Source organism: Lepisma saccharinum, chromosome 2 (genome assembly GCF_977018435.1).
Source record: "Lepisma saccharinum chromosome 2, izLepSacc3.1, whole genome shotgun sequence".
Taxonomy (NCBI): Eukaryota; Metazoa; Arthropoda; class Insecta; order Zygentoma; family Lepismatidae; genus Lepisma; species Lepisma saccharinum.
The window spans coordinates 11,243,184-11,267,332 of NC_139230.1; the positions used below are offsets into that span (position 1 = coordinate 11,243,184).

Sequence of the window (24,149 nt, forward strand, 5' to 3'; positions counted from 1 at the left end):
ATTGATGATTGTGAGTGTACATTCATCAATTTCATTATATCATCACTCAGTCCCATCTTCGCAAATTAGCCAAAAGTGGCACAAAAAGTGAAGTAAAATAATGCAAACCAATCAATCAACCATTGGTATCAGTGAAAAAAATTGAACCGATACTTACCGATAACACTGGTATCAACCGATACCGATACATCGGTATCGGTTCAGCCTTAGTTAGCATAATGTGCAATGACACCAGGGGTCCTGGGTTCGAATCCTGGCCTGGGCATGGGTGTTCTTTGTGAGTGTCCCATCAGTAATTTCATCATATCATCACTCATCCTCATCTTTGCGATTAGCCAAAAGTGGCAGAAGCGAAGTAAAATAAACCAAATCATTCAAACCCAGACATACTCAATTGGGTAAGTCAAGTGAGTTTGGAGACCAAAGCAGTGTGGAGAATTCATTGTTGTGTTTCTCCAACCACTCCATAGTGATCTGAGCCCATTTACTAAGGAAATATACTTTTGTCTCGCAATTTTTAGCAGAATTGAAGGAATTCCATGTGTTAAATTTTCCATATTTCTAGCCTGAATATTTTTTTATTATTTTTTTTATTTTTTTTGTAAATTTTCAAAATCTTTCATGAGTGTAATAATAATGTTGAACACTATATATATATGCAGTCACTTCAATTGGTCCGTGCTGTATTCATAATTACATTCTCTTACAGAAAAACTTTACTGAAGCACAGAAGGATTCACTATTGAAGGACATGGCTCAACTCAATCTAACAAAGTATATAAGTGAAGTAGCCGCAGCTTTAGTTGAAGCAAAGTTGAAGATGACAGACATAGCTGCTGCTGTGCAGGTGTGCACTTGGTTACATCAACGATACTCTGAATTTCCTGTACATTTACTAGAGAACTGGCAGAAAGCATTGACATTAAAAAAGGACGAACGTGTAAGTAGTGTTGTTGCTTGATGGACTGTTTCTTTCATTCCTTGTTTTTTCTTTCTTTTCGCATTTTACTTGAATTTGTATTTATTTACATATTTTTCTGCTGACCAAAGTTATTCACAAAATGCAGAACATTGACATACAATGGAAGTGACAGTTATACATAATAATTAGTAATGTACAGAAACTGTTATGTTGTGCATTGTTCGTACACAATTGAAATACATGGCATCAAATTAATACTGGTAACATTTAATATAAAATCAAATTATTGTTATTGTTTGAATAACTAAATACCAGGTAACCAAGAAAGTTCATGCGGTTTTTACAACTACCCATAGTTTTCGTGGGGTAGTACGCAGTTCAGCCGCCAGGGGTACATGTATGTGTGATTGGCGGAAAGCTCATTCCTTGGCACGTCGGCTAACGTAGATAACAGGTCGCAGTCGATAGTTCGGGATCAAGTATTCGCAGTGAACCATGGCTGTGTCGAATGCAGTAATCAGGGCGTGTTTACTGTATGAGTACAAGTTGGGCACAAAAGGAGCAGAAGCAGCAAGAAAAATATGTGCAGCGTTTGGAGAAGGTACAATTAGTGAAAGGACAGCGCAAAAGTGGTTTCAGACCTTCTCGAGTGGCGATGAGACACTGGCAGACAAACCTCGATCGGGCAGACCGAAATCTCTCGATGTGGACCAACTGAAGGCAGCAATTGAAGAGGAATCAAGTCAAACGTGTCAAGAACTCGCTCGACGATTTGCGGTAAGTGCTGAAACAATTCGTGTACACTTGCATGAGCGTGGCAAATCATGGAAACTGAGTCCCGCACGAGCTGACTGCTGCGAACCGTCTCCAACGACTGAACATTTGCGCTTCCTTGCTCACTAGGAACAACAACTGTCCAATTTTGGACCGCATTTTGATGTGTGATGAAAAGTGGGTAATGTACGATAACAAGAAACGCTCATACCATTGGCTATCGTCAAATGACACCATACCTTTAACTGCAAAACCTGCTCTTCATCAGCGGAAGGTGCTGCTGTGTGTCTGGTGGACTACGGCTGGGATTAAGCATTATGAGTTCTTGGAAAGTGGTAAAACCATCAACAAAGAGGTGTGCTCCGCTCAATTGCAAAGAGTGTCCGAACAGCTTGCCAAAAAACAACCTGCATTAGTGAATAGGAAGCGTGTTGTTTTCCACCAAGACAACGCTAAACCGCATACAGCAAAGATGGCCCTGGAGGTTATTTCTTCTCTCGGCTGGGAACTTCTGCCACATCCAGCGTATTCACCCGACATTGCTCCATCAGACTACCATCTTTTTTTTGTCTATGGACAACCATATGCGCAATCGACATTTCCAAACTCGCGAGGGGGTTGAAAACGCGGTGGTGCAGTTTTTTGCGGCCCTACACAAAGACTTTTTCAAACATGGCATCCACAGGCTTGTACAAAGATGGGAGAAGGTTGTAGAAGCGGATGGTGGATATTTTGCAGAATAAATATAAGGTAAAGACATTTGTTTTGGACCTTTTCTTCTTTGTACTAAAACCGCATGAACTTTCTTGGTTGCCTGGTAGAAATTAGTGATTTATAAATAAAGAAAATACTTATTTTACTCTGAGAAACCATTGTATAATACAATATATTTATTCATCGTTAGACATTGTACAATGTACACTAAAATCATAGGAACACAAAATCTCATGATGTCTTATGCAAAAAGTTTGTATCAAATTTGGGATAGGATATTGCTATCTCTTCTTATCATTCAATATATTTTCTATAAAACACAAATACCTGTAAATAAATGTCATAAAGCTAGGCAGGAATGTTCAAATGTGCAGTTCTCACTGGAACAAAAACATTGAGAATGCTTTCTGCTTCAGAGTTGCCATTTTGTAGTGTTGATGTGATGGAGGAAGAAAAAAGAACTACTTTGCACATTCAATACAAATGTTTCACAGCCTCGCTTTTCATCACATCTATGGATGCTGTGCATAGCCATATCAATGCATGACACTTTTTCATAGTCGAATTATCCTAAACATTATGCAAAATTTGAAATTTCTTTTTATTTTGTGACAGCTTTGTGTGGAAAATCTGGACTTTGCTATTACATAACACCTTTTTCCATATTCTGATGTAATTCTTCATATATTAAAGTAAAACTCTTGGTAAATTGAATTGGAGTAAATACTTACACAACGGCCTGTGTATATGGCTGGTGGCAACCCACCATCGTGAGGAAATTGGGAAGCTACGAGTGAGTAGTGTAACCTGGTTTCAGAAATCTCCTACAACAGGGGGGGGGGGGGGGGTTCGACGTGCTAACCCCACGTCACCCCATTACTGGTTGAAGAACTCCACACCTGTAGGTAGGATAGTGGGAGGGAGACTGGCAGCTGGGAGATAGGCCTAGAATCTTTCGAAGGCTGTCGAGCCATGGGTTATTATTATTATACGTACACAATATAATAATTCATTTTTTTAACATTTACTTATTACTATCTTCAAGCTTTGATATCAGTGGAAATCAGTAAAAGTATCAACATCGGTATAAGTATCAGTTCAAAGTGGTATTGTAGTAAGAAAGATCTGTCCATTATCCAGAAATTAGTTATAATTTTTATATTTTAGTTTGTAAAGTTAATTTGTAAATATACAGTTTACTTTTCCAAGTCAAAACCCACTGTGGTCATACATTAATTAGGGAGTTGAATGAAACATTCAGGTGTGTCATGTGGTGTTCTCCATTTATGAACAGAACAGTATTGATTATCTGTATTGGTATATTTTATATCAGCACACGTCGTCATCATTATAGTAGTAGTAGTATGATTTTTATGTTCCCGGATATTACATTTTTCTGCATTTGAAGTTTTTTCAGCTTGTTCCCCTGAAAAATGTAAAATTGAGATTCCACTGTATTCGAATTATCTCTTCATCAATCTGTGAAAGTATACAGAAATAGAAGCAAAAAAAAAAAAAAGAAGTGCTGATTTTTATCCCAAGTTATCTCAGTGTGTATCCAAATTACTTATTCTAATCAAAATGCAACTACTGTATTAGCAATCAGATTTGTGTTAAAAGTTTGTGTGCATTTGGAAAATTCACTAACTTGATTCCAATATATTAGTACACATATTTGTAAGTTTTCCTGTGTGATATTCAAGCATACACAATGAAGTTATTTTCTCTCTTAGATAATAAACCCAAGCAAACTGCGAGTAGATTTGAGGTTTTATTCCGAGTTGGTGTCTGCGGGTATTTTCTCCTATAAGGAAGGCTTGGCTCTGCTAGGAAATGTGCTGACAGTTCTGGTTAATATGGATAAAGAAGAGCATAACAACATCAGTGTGTTGCTTAGTTTCTGTAAACATTGTGGAGAAGATTATGCAGGTATGTATGAAACTCCTTCAATTTGCTTTCCACTTCTGGAATTACCGTGCTTTTTTATAATTTGCTACTTTTATCTTCAAGATATACTGCTGGTATAAATTTTCTTTGATGATATGTAATTTGCAGTCTAAAGCAGGCAATCTTGGCAGACCCAGGCTGTTTGCATGCATTTATTAAGGAGGCGAATTTTTCATTTTCTGAGCTAAGTGTTTGCCGTCTGTATTACATTTGTGTGTTATCAGTATTCATAAATTTTATGTTGCTATCATATCTGTATGTTTAAAAATTTCTCATTGTTATGTGACAATACATACAAATACACTCACACACACAAAAAGAAACAAATAAAAATACATACATACGTTCATAAAGTAATAATTATTGCCAAGAAAGAATATAGTAACACACAATTTTTTGTGAATGAATCGGTCTTTCTCCACATATGCTCTACCCAGAGTGACACACTTCTCCGATCGATGTCCAACTTGCGGATTTTTATTTGTTGTAGAAGTCCTGTATCTTGGCTATCCAGGAAGTCATTCACTGCAGATATGACATCATCGTCATCAAAATGCCTCTCACACAGGGGCTTCTTCAGTTCTGGAAAGAGAAAGAAGTCGCTTGGTGCAAGGTCCGGGAAATATGGAGGGTGAGGGAGAATTTCAGAACCCGAAGTGTCACCGTTTCCTGAGTGGAAAGGGCATTGTCATGGAGAATTCATCAGCATTCCATGACGTTCCTTTTAGATTGCATTCCACAACTTGGTTAGGAGGTTCTGGTAGTACCGCCCAGTGATGGTTTGCCCATTGCAGACATACTTTCACAGGATCACACCACATCAGTCTCCAAAGACATCACTTTCCCTCGCGATGTCACAACCTCATCTATGTTATGAGTTGGTGACCCAGAGTGCTTCTACTGCTTGCTTTGTGTCTTTGACTCTGGGTCATAGTGGTGCACCCAGCACTCATCCACAGTGATCAGTCTTTGGAAAAAGTCCTCTTGATTGGCACTGCAGAGCTGAAACATTTCCACTGCAGTCTCCTTTCTGTGCTGCATTTGGACTGGCGTCAGCAAGGGCAGGACCCAGCGGTTGACAGCCTTTGCTATGTGCTTATTGTGTATTATGTTAAATACTGACCCCTGACTAATGTTCACTTCTCTTATGATGGCTACAATGGTAATACAATGTTCTACGAGCATGAGGATCTCCACTTTCTTCACAATTCTGGGTTCCTTTGAGAGAGAAGGCTGCCCGCTGCGTTCTTAATCTTGCAGACTTGTTGCACAACACTAAAACCTTCTATGCCACCTTCCCACTGTGTCATATGATGGAGCATTCTTTCCGTACACTGCCACAAGTTCATTGTGAATTTCTTTTGCAACTTTTCCTTTCAAAAAAAAAAGCAAATTACCTCGAACTTCAGCTGGCTTCGCCTTCTTAGTTTTCTGGCTCTCTAGCGATGTTCTGCAGAACTACTACATGCGGAATGTGTACCGATCTGATAGCACAGTGCAAATTCTTGAAACAAGCTTGCAAATAAAAAGCCAAAAATATTACTTTATGGACGTCCCTCGTACATATATATGTTGTGTCAGTGCAGTGTCTTTATCATCATAGACTTGGTAATTGGTAACCTGTCCCAAGTGATTTGATTGACTTGTTTATTTTACTTTGCTTTTTGTGCCACTTTTGGCTAATTTGCGAAGATGGGGATGAGTAATGATATGATGAAATTGATGAATGGACACTCACAAACATACATACCTAGGCCGAGATTCGAACCTGGGACGATGTGCTAACCACTCCGCCATGGGACCCAGCCTTGTCCCAAGTGATTTGCATCAATGATGATGATGATGTAACCACTGTGTGTGTGTGTGTTGGGGTGGAGGGAGTTTGTCTTCTGGAAGTATGAATTTTGATGTGGTTACTTTTCTAACACTGATTATTACAGGACCCTGTACAGTTACCAACATTTCTAGTCCTGGTTTCAAGTCACGAGTTTTCTGATCTGAATTCTAACATTTCTGTACTTGCGTTCTTAATCTAGAAGTGTGACTAGAAGTTGGAATCTGGATGTTCTGACAAATAGGTGTAGTTATATGAGCATAATGAATGAATGCATTGATTTTGGGGATACTATCTTTTATTGCTGCTTATAGTTCTGTATATCTTTCAGTTAATCTGCTATGTATTTTTGTTGTACTTGGCAGGTCTTGTCCCTCGATCCATTAGAATTTTGTCTCAAGAATATAACATTCCTGTACCAAAAAGTACCCTGTTAACACCTGAGAAGCAGCGAAATGTGAGGCAGCTGTTGAAGGAGTATTACAACTCATTATGTAAGCACCTGTTAAAGGTATGCAACATGTCCTTAATTTTTTTAAATATTTTATTTCAATACATTTTGCTATGTTGGGACTGTGAAGATTGAATGTATAATGCAGGAAAATGTAAAATTTGGGAACGTAAAGTCAGGGTTTTACTGTACAAATTTTCAGGTTTTTTTTTTCATTCTCTGAATTTTAAGTTACTTCATAAGGGTTACTTCAGAAATAAGTATACAACAGTCAAATAATTGGCTCTGAATTTTGTTCTCTCTGTATGTTAACGTCAAACAATTTGCACACAAAATATTTATATTGCTTATGCATTGTGCATTTCCACAGGAACATCAAGAACTGCAAGCATTTGAGCGACAGAATCGAAAAATCTTACAAACAAAAGGAGAACTCAGTGCTGAAAGGAGAGAAAAACTAGAAATACTACAGGCTTCATACCAAAAGCTTGTTACAGGGGCACAGAATTTTTCAGAAACACTGGATGAAGATGTACCTGAGCTCCCAGAGGATGGTAAGCTTTTTTTTGGTAACCAGAGTTCATCATAATTAGGGCTGAGTCGATACCAATGCTGATGTTGGTATCGCCTAATAGCAGTGGTTGTATCGGTATCGAAAAGGTTTGGTTGAATTTTATTTACTTATACCGGCCATTTTGATTGTTTGCAGGGTCTGCAAAAATGCTGCATGACACTTTAATAACCTGTGACATAACAGCTCGTGAAGGCCAGTGCCAGGTATGACCAGCTAACCATACTTATTCGTAGCCCCCCAATTTCCCTACGATGGTGGGTGGCCACTGGTCTCTCATACACAGGCCGAAATCTGAGTTGTTATGCTTTCCCCAGGAGACTCAATTCAGCATGTGTCCCATAGCCGGAACCCAAACCTTGCACCTTAGACCTCACCATCATGGTGTGGGACTGTGGGGCACTAGCAGAGTCTAATTATCCTGAAAGTTGTGCGAAATTTGAATTTCCATTCATTTTTTTACCAATATTATGTGAAAACTGTATTTTGTAATTACATAAGATGTATTTCTTAAATATTAACCACTTTTTGTAGATGCAACTGTTATTTGAACCTTTAAGAAGAACATAAATATTACCAGCAAACCTCTGGTAAATTGATTCTTATACTTTGAGTGAATATTCACCAACTTATATTAATTGATATTTTGAACAACTTTTAACTGTTACCATTTTGTATTATCGGTATTGGTATCTGTGATTGCTGGCAAAAGTATCGGTACTAGCATGGGTATCAGTTCAAAGTGGTATCGACTCAGCCCTAATCATAATTAATACTAATTGGAGCCTCTGTCAACTTTGAATGTAACTGTTTGGTAACAGCATGCTTGCTTTTCAGTCATACGACATAATGCTTAGCCACCTTTCTAGTTGGCATAGGGTTTTATCAAGTGGTAATGGCACATCAGTTTACATATATGTATATTTATGATAATTTCACATATCTTAAATTTCTATAAAAGGAGCCTGTCTAATGAATATAAAAGCAAAATTTATTTGCTCTATTTTTAAACCCATTTCTGAATATGAGGTATTTTGGTCGATATATCGAGCATCAAATATAAGGTGTTACTCGTATTTTGGTCGATATATCGACCATGCAGCTGATTACAAAATTCCTGTTTTTTTTATTATCTTGATACTTTTCTTTTAGGTCAGAAACACTTACAGTGGGTTGAACAAAGCTTTGGCACGTAATGTGGATGCACCCCCCTGCCCCGACCCCAAAGTTACGTATGGAAGCTGGCACGAATTTTAAATTCGTACACTTATTTGACAAAAAAATGTTATAACTCGTAGACTATTTGACCAATCTACTTTGGGTAACTTTTGTTTTTCAGCTAAAACATCAGGGTATGCAACCGTGCAGAAATCGAAACGCCAAAGCCAATAAGAGGGGTTGGGTAGGCTGCAGCCCCCAACTTTCAATGAAAAAATCATAAAAATGGGGAGTTTGCCCCCCTCTTTCCCTGCTATTTTCGGAAGGGGAGGCAAACTTTAGCCTTATTTTAAAAAGAATGGTCCTTTCTAAACCTGGGTGCATTACATTATAGAATATGTGAAAAAACTCCCCAGTATGACCCATTACAAATAAGTGCGCAAATTTTTCTACATCAATGGCAAACATACCTGGCATTATGTGGGTACCTTTTGGAAATTCATGTCCTGGCATAGCCTGCATGGGGAATCGGATGAATTTCAAATCTTGTGTAAAAAAATTGTTACTTTCCCTTTTTCTTCTTCTTCTAACTGATTATGGAATATGTTTTTTCCATCAGGATTATAGCCCGAAGTATACTGAACAAAATGAGGTATCATTTGTACCTCTAATGTTTTTCCGGAAATATAAAATTTCATTTAGAAGCATGCAGAATTTCAAATTTCCTGCTGAAAACATGCTCGGCATTAGTGCATTGAAAAAATTTTGTTCTCCAAAAGTATTAGCAATAAGTGCGTACATTTCTCTACCTCAATGGCAAACATACCAGGCATTATGCAGGTACCTTTTGAAGATTCATGTTCTGGTGTAGCCTGCATGGGGAATCCGATGAATTTCAAATTTTGTGTAAAAAAATAGTTCCTTTCACCTTTTCTTCTTCTTTTTACGGATTACGGATTTTTTTCCATCAGGATTATAGCTCAAAGTATACTGAATAAAATAAGGTATGATTTTTACCTCTAATGTTGTTAGTCCCGGAAATATAAAATTTCATTTAGAAGCATGCAGAATTTCATATTTTCCATTGAAAACATGCTCGGCGGTAGTGCAAATACCTAGAAAATCACCCTCGGCATCTAAGGGTTAAGGACAAAATACGTGTTGCGGGAATCAGCATTTTTCCAAACATCTGTCATATTCTAAATCTAGTGCACTGTTCTTTTTCTTTATTTAGAAAATAATTATTTTTTATGTATATATATTGTAAACATTCACTGCACCATTAACATTTGCTCTACATGCTTTGAAGAGAGATATTGATGGGCATTGTAAACATTCACATTTTGTGTGTTTCATTAGTTGTGCATGTATTCCTTTGAAAATGTATGTTTCTCCTGTACAGCACAGCACATTAAGATGTGGTGTGATATACATGATTATTATATCAAGGTTGAAGTGACTTCTGATTTACATGCTGCTTTTTATTCAGGAACCCATTAATTTTGAGGTCCCATTGCTTTCATTGTCATCAGTTTGATATCTGTGGTAATTGCTGTAAACATATTATGTATGAGGATAATACACAATGTAATAACACCTGCATCCAATATGCCACCAAGTGAAGACGACAAAGCAGTAGATCTTCACAACCTACACGGAAATAGGAAATTTCTATCTTGATAAATCATATTTAGTAGGGATGTTACAGTTAATTGGCAGTTGATCAGGTTTGCCTGGTATGGGAAAATTATCAATAAATTAAATTGATATATATATACAAAGAGATATATTGCAATTAATTTAGGGCACAAGTCTGCCACCGTCATATTATTTTCATTGATATAAACATAATTCATATGTCCTAGTTTTGTAAATATCTTGATATACTGATTCATTTTGAAAACAAACCACATTTCAGTCACATGGTTACATATATATTAATGGAGAAAGTCAGGTTCCTCAAGAAACATTTGCAATTTTATATCTGTTGGGTAGAATTCAACATTTATTGGTATCCATGAATTTTCTATCAGTACTTTATTGTTATCAGATGGCTCAGTGAACAAGTTGACTTTTGACTTAACTACCATCATTTCTGGCTTTGAGTATAATTTCATCTAATTATCACTTATTATCATCATTGCAATTAGCTAAAAGTGGCAGAAATGCGATGTAAACTAACAAAAACTACATTTATTGGTATCAGCAAAAATTTCATATCAGCATGATCCTAATATTTAGGTAAAGATAACTAACACCACAAACTCAAGTTTTGAGAAAAATACATGTCAGTGACACTTTTTTTACGTGAAATTTTCACCCAATGAAGTAGCTTCAGTGGAACATAGGCACAATTCATAGAAGTAAAACAATTTAATGATGGTGGTATAAGACATTGAAACCCGTGGACTTTAACTAAATCAAAAAATTGTCCTGCTTTCCAACCAAATTTCTTATTGGCCCACCCCTAAATATTTCTACAAGACTGTATTGGCCCAAAAATAAACCACATGCAAAAAATTTGAATGGGAAAAAAAAAGAAAATACCTGGATGTAAGCTGCACCCTTAAAGTTTGAGAGGGGGAAAGGAAAAAATACAATATTAAGAGAAATTGAGGGAATAATGTTATTCTATATAACTAGTATTTGGAAAACAATATGTACCTATAGAATTTCCCTTCAACACTTTCTTTTTGTTAGGCACAGTATCAATCATTATTAACTGCAGTTGTAACAAATACGTAAACATTTTTCTTTACATAGAGTATACCAATGCACTGTCATTTACAGATGCTAGCTATATATTATTGCATTATTTAAAATAAGCACTATTTTTAAACAGCATACAATATGATGAAATGTCATAAAAGCCAAGTTGCAGATGTAAGCTGCACCTTAACTTTTCACAGTAGAAATTTGGATTAAAAGTTTTGTTTTTTTCGGGTCAATATCATATTGTATGTAGATATATGAATTGTTATATGGTGTTTGTTCTTTTACATTTACCGTCATTGAGTTTTTAGTACCGACATTGAATACTCTTTTCTAATTTCCATGATTTTAATTTTTGGTGTCTTCTCAGAATTCCTGAAAACAGAGGACATGAACATGAAAGGTGGCTCTGGAGATGGAGAAGACAACTCTGTTGGAAGTGAACTGTGGGAGGATGAAGATTCTAAATCTTTTTACGAGTCATTACCTGATCTTAAAACTTTCTTTCCTAGTATTATGTATAAGGATAATACACAACCTGCAGTACCTCCCGTAAGTTTTTATTAAATTAAATTGTTTGCCCTTGTGTTTGACATTTCATGTTTCTGAACTTTGGTCAAGCATTTGGTACTCGTTATGGTCATATGTGTACCTGTTATACACGTTAATGCTAATATTGTTCACAGGGCTTCTTCTCTGGTTAAGGCTAGGCTGGACATTTGGCCGATGCTAGGGCAGCTTTTCTCAGATTTTCCTCTCGTGTTGAAAAACCACTGATATTCAAAAATCTGAAAGATTACGTCATAGAATTCCTTCAAGATCATTCATGTGAATCTTCATGTGGTTTGCTTTTGCTGTTGTGTAGATATTATCGTAGCCACAAAACTATTGGTAATATCTAGGCAACAGCAAAAGAAAGCCACATGATGATTCACATAAATGATCTTGAAGGAATTCTAAGCTGATGTAATTTTTCAGATTTTGGAATATCAAAGCAGTTTTTTGATAGGAGATCATCATCATCCTTCACCTTTTCCTGCCTCTGGCTGGGTTGGCATAGAAGTCAACCCCCTCTATTTTTTTCTGGTCTTCCACCACTTCTCTCTTTCCATGGTGTTCCAATCTTGTTCTCTTCTCCTAACATTCTCCACTATCTACTCTTTCCACCGACATCTTGATCTCCCCTTTGGCTGTACTCCCACTCTTACTGGTAGTCTTTCTTCACCCATCCTCTTCATGTGTACGAACCATCTCATCTGTGCCTGATCTATCCTGTCCTGAAGCTTCACCACACCCACTGTCTGTCGGATCTCCTCATTCCTTATTCTATCCCTTCTAGTCTTCCCCAATATACTCCTTAAAAATTACATCTCCACTGCCTGCATCTTTCTTTTGTCTATCTCTGTCATTGTCTAAGTCTCTGCTCCGTACGTAATTATTGGCACATAGTATGTGTTATATATTACCTTCTTGCATTTCATAGGTACATACCTGTTCCATATTAATCTTCGAACGCTTTGATAGAGTCCATCACCCATTTGTCCTCTTCTGTTTACCTCCTCATCTATTCTTCCACTTCTCTCAATTATGCTTCCTAGATATTTGAAACTCTCCACTACCCTCAACTCTTCCATGTCCACCTTTATTCTTGGTACATTTCTGGCACTGTTTCTTGTTGTTATTAGCACCTCACTCTTTTGTGCACTTCATTGAAAGGAGATGAAAATTTTAAAAAAGCTTCCCTTGCATCGGCCAAAGTTCCAACCGAGCCTTAAGGGTTAATGTTCAAATTCTTTTGGGGACATATTTTACGGGTTCAGACTCCCACTATCATCATAGTTCTAATATTTCTTTCTTGTTTATTTTGCATTGCTTTCCTGCCTCTTGAGTTAATCATAATGATGAGGATGTCCATGCCTTGACCAGCATTTGAACCTTTGACCTCTAGCACTTCAGGGCCTTGCAGTGAGGTTCCAAGTCCACCCTGGTAACTACAGTCTTTCAGGCCAACAAGGCCCTGGCACCTGAACCCACAGCCAATATAATCCTTTGGGGGTTGTGTTGTCCTGTGTTTGTCCTTATTTGTGCTGAGTGCCTATTTACAGCCTCAGCTTTTAACTTGAGTATGGAGATTTTATGTCCCACACAGAGTGCAGTCTAAGGCGTCATGCTTTTGGACTCTGGCTGTGAGACATGCATAGGGTCGAGTCTGCTGGGGGAAGTGCAACAACTTCTCTCTTGAGATTTTGGCCTTTGTATGGGACTAGTGACCACCCACCATCGTGAGGAAATTGGGGAGATACGAATGAATAGCGTAACTCAGTCATAAAAACCTTCAACAACAATATTAGAACTGGGGGTTTGTCGTGCTGATCACACGTTACCCCATAATTGGTTGGATGATCTCCCACCTTCGGTGAGAGAGTGAGTAGGATCAGGTGGGAGTGAGCTAGCAGTCGATAGGTAGGCCCGGGACCTCAATTGGCCTGTTGCTTGCTCCACAGGATATTATTATTATTATACAGATTTTATCCTCTGAGACGGTACAGTTTTAGGCTAAGGAATATATGACTGTAGTAGTAAAAATTGAGTGAGGAAGTTTTAACAGGCATATTTTATTTTCTTGTTGTCCTAAATTTTTTTTAGTTAAGTGTCTTGTTGGCCACGGTGGCTCAGTCGGTAACACGTCTGACTACCATGTAAAGGTCCCGGGTTTGATCACCGGCCGGTTCAAATCTGGGAACTTTTCTAACGTTGGAAGCGGCCCTGGTGCCCACCCAGCGTTGAATAACATGGGTACCTGGGGGAAACCCTGGGGGGTAAAAGCAGTCAGGGGCATGATGCTGATCACATCACCCCCTTCATGACCGGATCAAGAAAGTGTGGGGCGTTACCTCCACACCCCCTATACGCCTTCATGGCGTGGTGCTATGCACAGGGGAGAACTTTACTTTTTTTAAGGGTCTTATCCCCATATTGTGTGATGGGCAAAAATAGCCTATCTGCTGATGTGCCCATAATATAAAAATCAAATAATCAATCAATAAATATTCACACAATGAATGAATGTACACACTTGTAAACCCTACCTGTAATTAAAATCCTTGATCCTCAGTTTAGTATATGGCACTGTATCATGTACTTGAGCAGCAAACTTTTTTTACTTCCTGTTGTGTTCATTGTCTTGATCAAAGAATTTTGCAACCATTGTATGAAGAAAAATAATACCAAAGGATGAATAATTCAGTGTTGAATGCACACGTTCACCAATCACTTGGCTGACGTATTAGTAGTGATTTGATACTGCACAATTGTGCTATTAGTTTAACATGATGTGCTAGTGGCTGAACATATATGGTTTGAATGAAAGAACACTCGTGAATATTTGCACTTTTTTTTCTTTGATTCATAGTGATCTAATTTGCTTTCCCATTGTGACCAAGTATTTTTTTTAAATTAATATATGTCAATTTTTTAACTTCAAGCATGCAAATAATATTCCTGTGATTGGATTGTAAGTTATCAAGTGTTCTTAGAAGGATTAAAAATGTTGATTATTTAAGTTTGTTGGATACTTTATTCATTTTAATCAATACATTCGTTATTCATCAAGTATTACATGATGTTACATGAAGCAAGTTTTTTATACATTTATATGTGTGTTATTTTTGTTCACTTTTTTACTCTTTTCAGCCAATTGAGGAAAACTTGGATGCACACTTGGACGATGAACTTAAAATGGAAGACCTAGATGAAGAGTTCAAAGATGATGGCAAGAAGGATGATGACATTTCTATTTTAGAAACAGAAGGTACCATTAGAAAGAGTAATGTGGCGGGAGGTATTCATATAAGACACAGCCATTATTTAATATGAACCAGCTTGGTTCGTCTGGTAATAATCATTTATTAAGAAGGTCAATGAACCATTTGTAATTTGATATTGGATCAGTAGAATATCAGTTATTGGTATTTGTAAATTGTATATCAGTACTGTATTGGTATTGGCCAAAATTTCATATTGGTTCATCCCTAATAAAAATTCCTACAATGTCTGTCTCATTTCTGCTGGCCTTTCTGACTCTTTATGTAGGTCACTACCCAGTAATGGCTTCTGGCTATTCGCATGTGCACACCCAAATAAATCTGTAATGCAAATCATTATTATTATACTTATTTATCTCCTTCGAAACATCAGGTTTTCCCACGCTGCTTCACCAAAAGAGGTAGTGGAGAAACATGCTTGAGCGAAGTGCCTGGGGATGTTGCATCATTTAGGAAACCCATGAACACAACTGTCTGTGTGTTAGCAAATGTAGTGTTGCAAACCCATTCCATTGGATACCATGTGAAGGAGTCTAGGGGAAACCCTTACATCATTGCAAATTGAGGGATATTTTTTTTTAGAAAAGGGAAATTTTGATGGTATATTGTCCCTCTCATTCTGTCCTGAGCATGGCAGGTGCAAGAAAGAGGAGATGGGGAGGAGGGCAACTGAAAGCGAAACTGGTCTTTTAAACATGCCAGATATTGCCTTTGCTTAGTGCATCTTGGCCAAAATAAACTGTCCATGTGGCACAGTAGCCGAATTATCAACCTGCATCAATCACTCAGCTGTTTTGCACTGTGTGTCTGTTACTGCATTGCAAAATTGTTTAGCGCTGTCAAAAGGTCGTTCTTGTTTCAGTGCAAATTGTTTGATTTCATGATGAATAGGGAAACTGTACATAGCGAAAGCAGAGATTAATATTTAACGTTGTTGAATTTTTGGAGGGAAGTTTGCTACAAAGCATGCGGTGACTGCAATAATATATGGAAACGGCAGAAGAGAAGGAAAAATTCTGAAGTATGAAGCAGGGCAGTGTGGACTGAGTTAGTACTGTAATTCTTTTTAAGATTTATTATTCTCTTGATTTTGCTTGATTTGCTTGGTTCGATCAGTCTGTCATTAGAAATAAACAACGGCTAGATAGATTACAACTGATTTCCTCCATGTGATAGTAGGATCAGCTTCTTTGGTGTACGCCAATATTATTATTCTCATTGTTCATTAATATCTGTGGAACGGGGGACTAAGTTTTTACGAAATATTTTGCAAATCGACAATAGTATTGATATTGTAGATCAGTATTTCTATGTTTTGAGTGATTTTGTCAGGTTATCGTATGCTGGATTACATATTGCACAATAACATTGCTCTTTTCGTGATTGGCTGGATAATTTCTGAAATATTTGAAATTTGTAAAAAATCCATGTTAAACAATATCATGAAATATAACTCTGTCATAGCCTCATTTTCAGTGAAAGGTGATCAAAACTTGGGTTGCCAATATATTAAGCATCATTATGTACACAAAACGGGTGTGAGTATTTGAGAGGGGTGATATAACACTTCTTCTGGACGCGAGGCTGAAGTGCACACCCATAGAGCCAGATCACCAGCCACCACTGTCACTACCTTACTTTTGTTCACAGGGTATATAGTGGAACCCCCCGTTTGCATATTCCACTGTACATGTATAATATATGAAGACAAAAACATATGATGAAACGGAACCACAAGGACAGATAAATAAAAATGGAAGGAAACAGCAAACCCCACGCAAAATGGAAATTTTATCCATTTTGTGGCCTGATCCATGCTCACTGAAGAAACAAATATTGCATCACTGCAGTGGAGCTAGGCGATGGGAGACAAGAATTCGCTTTCACTCATGTTTGAATGTTTGCTGGATGATGGAATGGAAAATGTCAGAAATATGTGGTTGGGGTAAAACATGTTTGGCATTGGAAATTAGTTAGTTACTGAGTGGTTAATTGTGTCTGGGGATATGGTAACATGCATAACTGATATGATCTCTCCCAGTGGTTCAAGAAGAGGATATACATATAATATTATATGTATGGGTGTTCTTAAACCTTATTCTTTCATACACATGTCACCACAGCCTTCTGCCCATATCACTTTTTTCCGACTTTTTGTTATGAGTATTCTTAATCTTAAAACTATTGACTCTATTTTAGAAGCAACTTGTATAAGTTAAAAGTTCAATATTCTGAAATGCCATTCAAACAAAATAATAAAATTTTGTGTTATTTACAGAACCAGAAGATCATGAACCCAATGTGAATGCAAGTAATAAAATATTGTTAGATGCTTTTTTAAACCATTTGCTCAGCTGTGTGAATAGAGAGATGATTGACAGTGCCGCTGTTGAATTTGTTATGAATTTGAACACAAAACACAACAGGAGAAAGTTAGTTAAGTAAGTGTCGATCTTTAACTCTAACAAAAATACAAATTATTCTTAGTTTTCAGTTCTCTGAATTATGATGTGTAGCTTGTGATGAATTTGAATTTTTCATAGGTGCAGCATTGAAAATATTTTGTTTTGGTATTAATGATGCATGAATGTTTAAGATTTGTTTTCTTATGATCATTATGACCATGTTGATTATAATTTCATTTTAGACCAATGTTTACTGTTTTGAAACTAGATCACTTTTCCCAGTATACATATCATTAGGGAGGGGGGGGGGGGGCATAATTTTGATTTCTGAAAGCATCTTTTGTGCACTACAGATTTTTGGTATATGCATATATTAAGTTACTTTAAATTATAATATTTATCTATAAAATTGTTATTTAATCTTATTAACATTTTTGGCCTCCCCGATGGCATAGTGGTAGCATCCTCGCCTTGTAATCAAGGTGTCCCGGGTTCAATACCCGGTGGAGGCACATAGTGGTTCGGATCCAACTTTAAACTGTAGGTCCAGTCCTGATTAGCCTTACTGTGCCTAAAGTGGACTTAAAACAATAACTCAACAACAACAACAAATGATTAACATTTTTTTTTCTTGGTATTTTTTCAGGGCTTTATTTGCTGTTCCTAGGACTCGTCTTGATTTGCTGCCTTTTTATGCAAGATTAGTTGCTATCCTGCACCCCTGTTTGCCAGATGTGGCCACTGACCTTGGTCAAATGCTCAAGCAGGATTTCAAGTACCATGTTAGGAAAAAGGTATGTGTTGCATTGAGTTTCAAATTAACAGAATCAATATGTGACCTAGGGTGCTCAACCATTTTTTCCCAGGTCTTGCAGATAGTATAGTGGCTAATGTGGTAGTTCTTGTAATGAAGGGGTCCCCATGTTCAATTCCTGTTGGAGGAACATTATACTGTGGTTTGGGACCTGCTTTAATCTGTGGGTTCAGTCCTGATTAGCTTATCTGACCATGAAGAAGGCTTAAACAATCTTTCCAAAATTTCTGTCTTTGCTCCCCAGTGGTGAACGAACTACTGAAGTTGAAAAGTTTAGAGTTCACAAACACAACTCTTTATATTTTCTTCAATAATATGTACTTTCATTTTACGTCACTTTTCTGACACTTGAGGCTAATCATTTTGGTGATGATGAGTGATTATTAAATTAAATTTATGAATAGATATTCACAAAGATTACCCATGCCCTGAGCTGAAACTCGAATCCAGGAACTTTGGTGGTTAGATCAAATATCAACCACTTGACGTGCTTGGCCACCAAGCCTGCTTTCACTAATTTATGACCTAATATTTAATACATTTAATGATCTATACAGTAGTAATTAAAAAATAAAATTATGCCAAGAAGGTGATTGCATAACATTTAACTGTAGGAAATAAAAATAATGTAAAGTCTGGGCCCTACTAACATGAAATTCTGGCCTCGTGTAACTTTCATTGTGGCACCAAAATATTTTGTATGTTAAATATGTTTAATTTTCTCTAATCGTATTTAGCATTAAAGGGATATCATGAAGGGATATCATGAAAGCATGGAAATTGTATAGTCACAGATACTTGTGGGTGTAGTGATTGCATTTGACTCTTTTTCCAGGACCAAATCAATATAGAATCAAAAATAAAAGTTGTGAGGTTCATTGGTGAATTGGTCAAGTTCCGGATGTATTCAAAAATAGATGCATTGTATTGCTTAAAAGTTTTACTCCATGACTTCACACATCATCACATTGAAATGGCTTGCAACTTGCTTGAAGCTTGTGGGCGATTTCTGTTCCGAAGCCCAGAGTCTTTTCAGAGAACCAAAGTTTACTTGGTAAGTACTAGTTTTCTTTTCAGTATTCAGTGTGCTGATGTGCATTTTCATTACTATGGACAATTAAATACTTGCTTATTTCACCATTTACTTTGTTGCTTTGATTTATTGTCAGTACAAATATTGTACAGTTGTGCATTATTATACACCATGTTTCATAAGTCTCTTGGGATTTTGAAGTCTGGCCATGCAGTAGCAAATACACAGCCAAGGAATGAAAGCATGCTAATGGGTAGGGAAAATGTACAATTTGTTTCATGGCAGATGCCATGGCTTAGTTACCTGTTTCTCCACTAGGAGGCAGTAGAGTGTGGGCAGAAAGCTTTTTTGTGTCCTGCACTTCACTCCATCTGACATTTTCTCTGTGGGGTTATGTTAAAGAGTTTACATGCCCCCTTTACCAAAAGATTTCCCAGAACTTTGACAAATAACCATGGATGTTGTTGCTACCGTTGATGTGGATATGTTGGAATGTGTGTGGCAGGAGTTACATTACAGGATTGATGTCTGTCGAGTCACCAAGGGAGGGCATATTGAAAGTTTGAGACTGTATTTACCATATTTACGCATATATAATGTGCATCCTGGTTTTCGATGGTGGAAAAGTGACGGAATATCGCTGAATCTGCTAATGAGATGACCAGGAAATGCGAGTCTAAGCACATCCATAGACACACTGGCAGTATGGCTAATTGCACCATCTTGCTGGAAGAGTGTTTCTTCATCTGGGTCATAGTTATCGAGGGCAGGCAGGAAAAAGGTTACCAACATGTCAGCATAACGTCCAGCATTTACAGTCACCATGTTGCAGTGTTAAGTTTTGAAAAAGTATGGGCCGATGATTCCACGAGGTGACTGATAATGTTCACCACACTGTTACTTTTTCTGAATGGAGAGGCATTTTATGGAGAGTGTGTGAATTATTTTTGGACTGCCTCTCGCAAAGTCATGGGCGGATTTACTCTGAGACTCCGACAAGGTGTGCAAAACCAAGGATGCCATCTTACTGACACCATATTCAAAAGATGAACATTTTTCAGGTACACTAGTAATTTCCACTCATGTACAGTACATTCATGTTCAAAAAATAAATAATATTTGCCCTCTCTATTTTTTGTGAATTTTTTAAATCTTCCCATTTAACTGCTTCACCCTGTATAACATTATAGTGTTTTGCAAACAAGAAAAATTAATGCAAGTGTCACAAAATCATGGAATGACCCTGTATGGTTTCATGTTGGCTATCTGAATTATTCCGTGCATAATACGCACCACAGTTTTTGGGGACAAAAATGGTGTAAAAAAGTGTGCATTGTACATGAGTAAAAACAGTACTCTTTTCTCACTGACATGCCCTCATCCCCATGGGTGAGTTTGTTCCTGAGCTACTGAGTTCCAAAAAAACAGTGGACATATAATGCCCTATAAAGGTGATAGAAATAATAGAAAATATCATTGTAAAATTATATGGATCTCTCAAGGTTTCAAGGTTCATCTCCATCATGAACTGTTGCATTGTGGAATTCACTGACCATGCTTGTGAGCCAGATTGATGTAAAGAAAAACACAGGGGCCACTCAAGAAATGCAGGGAAGATTTACATGTTCGTTCACTGTTGTAAGCTCTACAATGTTGTCAAAATAGAAGCTTCAGTTTTCCTTGGTATTCTTCAAGAATGAAATCAAACTTTTCTGCACAACAAGTTATGAAAACAGGATAAAGAAGAAAACCTTGTAACATTAATAACATTTGATTGTGACAGGAAGTTGCTTCTATCAGATTTGTATTCATAAGCATGAAGAGTAAACAGTGGGTTGCAAACATGGCAGCAGCAAGCTCTATGATGTCATGTGAATCCCACCTATACATAAGGAATGAAGAACGATAACTGTGTACACTAAAGGAAATTTATCCACATCTTATATGTTTCCAATAATGTTCAATATAATTTTAGTCCATTTAGTTATATAGATCCAATAACCCAGTACTAGTAGAAATTTAGCATGTGCATTTTCTGTTTCCACTATTTATTGGTGTGTTTTAATGTATAAATTACTGTCAGTATGGACATCTGTATCATTCAGATGGTTGTGTTATATGTAATACATGTAGAAGTTATATGCATGCAATATAATCTCTCCTTAGAAAACATGCATCATTTTAATAGATATGTTATCTCTAATTTCTTCTCTCAGGAGCAAATGATGCGAAAGAAAGCTGTGATGGCATTAGATTCTAGATATGTTACTATGATTGAAAATGCTTACTATTATGTTAATCCACCTGATGTCAGCCCATCACACATGAAAAAAGAAAGGCCACCTAAGCATGAATATATCAGATACATATTGTATCAGGAACTTACAAAACCCAACACTGACAAAATCCTTCGTCAAATACGTAAGCTGGATTGGTATGACCAAGAAGTTGCAGCTTATGCAGTGAAGTGCCTGACAGGAGTATGGAATGTGAAGTACTACAATATACGTTGCATGGCAAGCTTGCTCGCAGGCTTGGTGGCCCACCAGGTATGTCTAATAGCTTTGGTTGTTGTTCAATCAGTATACTATTTTACATCAGGTTTAGAATGCATACTGGGCATATGAATTTTGATAGTGAAACCTCCATTTTACATTTTTGGGGGAACATGTTGAAAAACTTAAAATGCGGGATAATATAACATTGTGGAAGATTTTCTAACATACTACTATGTTAAAACCACCAAGATTGAATGTGAAATGTAAATTGGCCTCCCCAATGGCATGGTGGTAACATCGTTGCCTTGTAATCATCATTAATTCAGAGAACTGAAAACTAAGAATAATTTGTATTTTTGTTAAGAGTTAAAGATCAACACTTACTTAACTAACTTTCTCCTGTTGTGTTTTGTGTTCAAATTCACAACAAATTCAACAGCGGCACTGTCAGTCATATCTCTATTCACACAGCTGAGCAAATGGTTTAAAAAAGCATCTAACAATATTTTATTACTTGCATTCACATTGGGTTCATGATCATCTTGTTCTGTAAATAACACAAAATTTTAACTCATAAAAAAAAAGGTGGAAAAAAAGTGATATGGGCAGAAGGCTGTGGTGACATGTGTATGAAAGAATAAGGTTTAAAAACACCCATACATATAATATTACATGTATATCCTCCTCTTGAACCACTGGGAGAGACCATATCAGTTATGCATGTTACCATATCCCCAGACACAATCTAATCACTCATTAACTAACTAATCTCTAATGCCAAACATGTTTTACCCCAACCACATATTTCCGAGATTGTGCTTTTTCTGGATTAGGAATTAGATTTTTATGTGCATTTTACCAAGTAGAGGAGAAAATTATTGCCAGTCATTTTTTGTAACAAATCTGCCCTTACCTTTTAAATAAGCTTTGTACTTGTTACAATCTATAATAAATTGTCATAGTAGGTAATAGCACTTGCAAAATCTGTCGTAATTAGGACTGAGGTTAATGAAAGTATTGGTTTGAATTTAATTACTGATACCGGACAATACTTCAGAGTCCTGGTATTTTGCAGACAATTACAAACTAAACTAAGTTGATGTTTTTGCAAATGGAAATAATAAACTCATACAGATACAGGTATGGATTTGTTAAGTACCGATATTATCTTCCGATATTATCTTCCTATGAAATTGGCAGCTATTATAACATTCTAATTATTTCATATGTTAACCTGTGAATATTTTGAAGCAAAGCTCAGATAGGTTCATATAGTATAGTCTCAGTGGAGTATTTATAAACTGTAGCATGTGTTTAAAACAATGATCACAATTCTCATTGAAATGAAATAAACTGAGAAAGTGACATTGTTGTATGTTTGGTGAAAGTAGCAGATTTATTGGAACATTTCTCGTGTGGCTGTATAAATCAAAAGAGCACAGCTGAACTTTTGTCTCTCTTTTTTGCCATATTCTTATGTCAGGTAGTAACTAGATGTTCTTAATTGTTTACAGAACCAATGAAACTATGAAAGGTTTGCACTTACAAGTAATTACTAGTTTCTTTGGCAATATTTAGTCCAAGTTTCCTGGGATTTTTCAAGCAGAAATTATCAGTCAAAAATTTCATCAAATCAGAAACAAATATGCTGTCATATGGTATTTTACTATAAAATGTACAACTACAGGTTACGTGATGTTAATGGAAAGTATCGGAAAGAAAAATCCAAGGAAAAAATAGAAAACGTTATAAATGGAAGAGAACTGAAGAATTAAATTTCATATTGACTGTTCATATGAGGAAATAGTATTAGAAAGAAAATCTCATTGTAATAATAAATAAAATTCTAATTCTCCCTCCCCCTTCTCTTTTTGTGTGTGTGTTTTTTCTTACTTCTCTAATTTTGGATACATGTATGTGTGAACTGATTCAGCGATAATTATATATTCAGAATGTAAACAACGAATTAGTTTTACCATATGTGAAGTAACATGTTTTCTTAAGGCTCTCATTGTGTTTCAGGAAGCAGTAGGGTCACAAGTAGTTGATGGTGTTTTGGAAGACATTCGACTGGGAATGGAAATAAATCATCCCAAATATAATCAGCGAAGGGTGGCAATGGTGAAATATCTGGGTGAATTGTATAATTATAGAATGGTCGAAAGTGGAGACATATTTAAAGTAAGTGTTTTGTTTGAGTTACATTCCTGTGTTAGTAGAACAATCCTTTCTTTTCAACTTTTGTCAAGAGACTGGGATTTGTGTGGTGTGTGTTGGTTTTTTTGTTACGAGAGCAGATAATTTCAGCATGTGTAAATAAATCTGCTATTATGTTATTTTGATACTTAAATTTCCTTCCAATATATATTTGTTAGTAAGTAGTTCCAGTGCCCAAAAATATTTTCCCTATTTTCCAGCATACACTCATGTCCATAAGTTAAGGGATTTGCAAGATCCACTAGAAAACATTGGGCCATGGCAATAAGTGATGC

The 24,149-nt window shown here is 36.6% G+C and overlaps 1 protein-coding gene across 1 annotated transcript in view; it reads left to right on the plus strand.

The window, feature by feature from the left end:
• The window catches only part of LOC145983911 (regulator of nonsense transcripts 2-like), a 73,432-nt gene that overhangs the window by 18,168 nt on the left and 31,115 nt on the right, over window positions 1-24,149 (plus strand). The window contains exons 4-14 of the mRNA XM_083117029.1: window positions 710-940; window positions 4,144-4,339; window positions 6,557-6,702; window positions 7,013-7,196; window positions 11,454-11,635; window positions 14,777-14,894; window positions 17,186-17,348; window positions 17,959-18,106; window positions 18,962-19,180; window positions 21,376-21,708; window positions 23,680-23,838. Coding sequence (XP_082973155.1) covers window positions 710-940; window positions 4,144-4,339; window positions 6,557-6,702; window positions 7,013-7,196; window positions 11,454-11,635; window positions 14,777-14,894; window positions 17,186-17,348; window positions 17,959-18,106; window positions 18,962-19,180; window positions 21,376-21,708; window positions 23,680-23,838 — 2,079 coding nt within the window. The remainder of the gene's footprint in view (window positions 1-709; window positions 941-4,143; window positions 4,340-6,556; window positions 6,703-7,012; window positions 7,197-11,453; window positions 11,636-14,776; window positions 14,895-17,185; window positions 17,349-17,958; window positions 18,107-18,961; window positions 19,181-21,375; window positions 21,709-23,679; window positions 23,839-24,149) is intronic.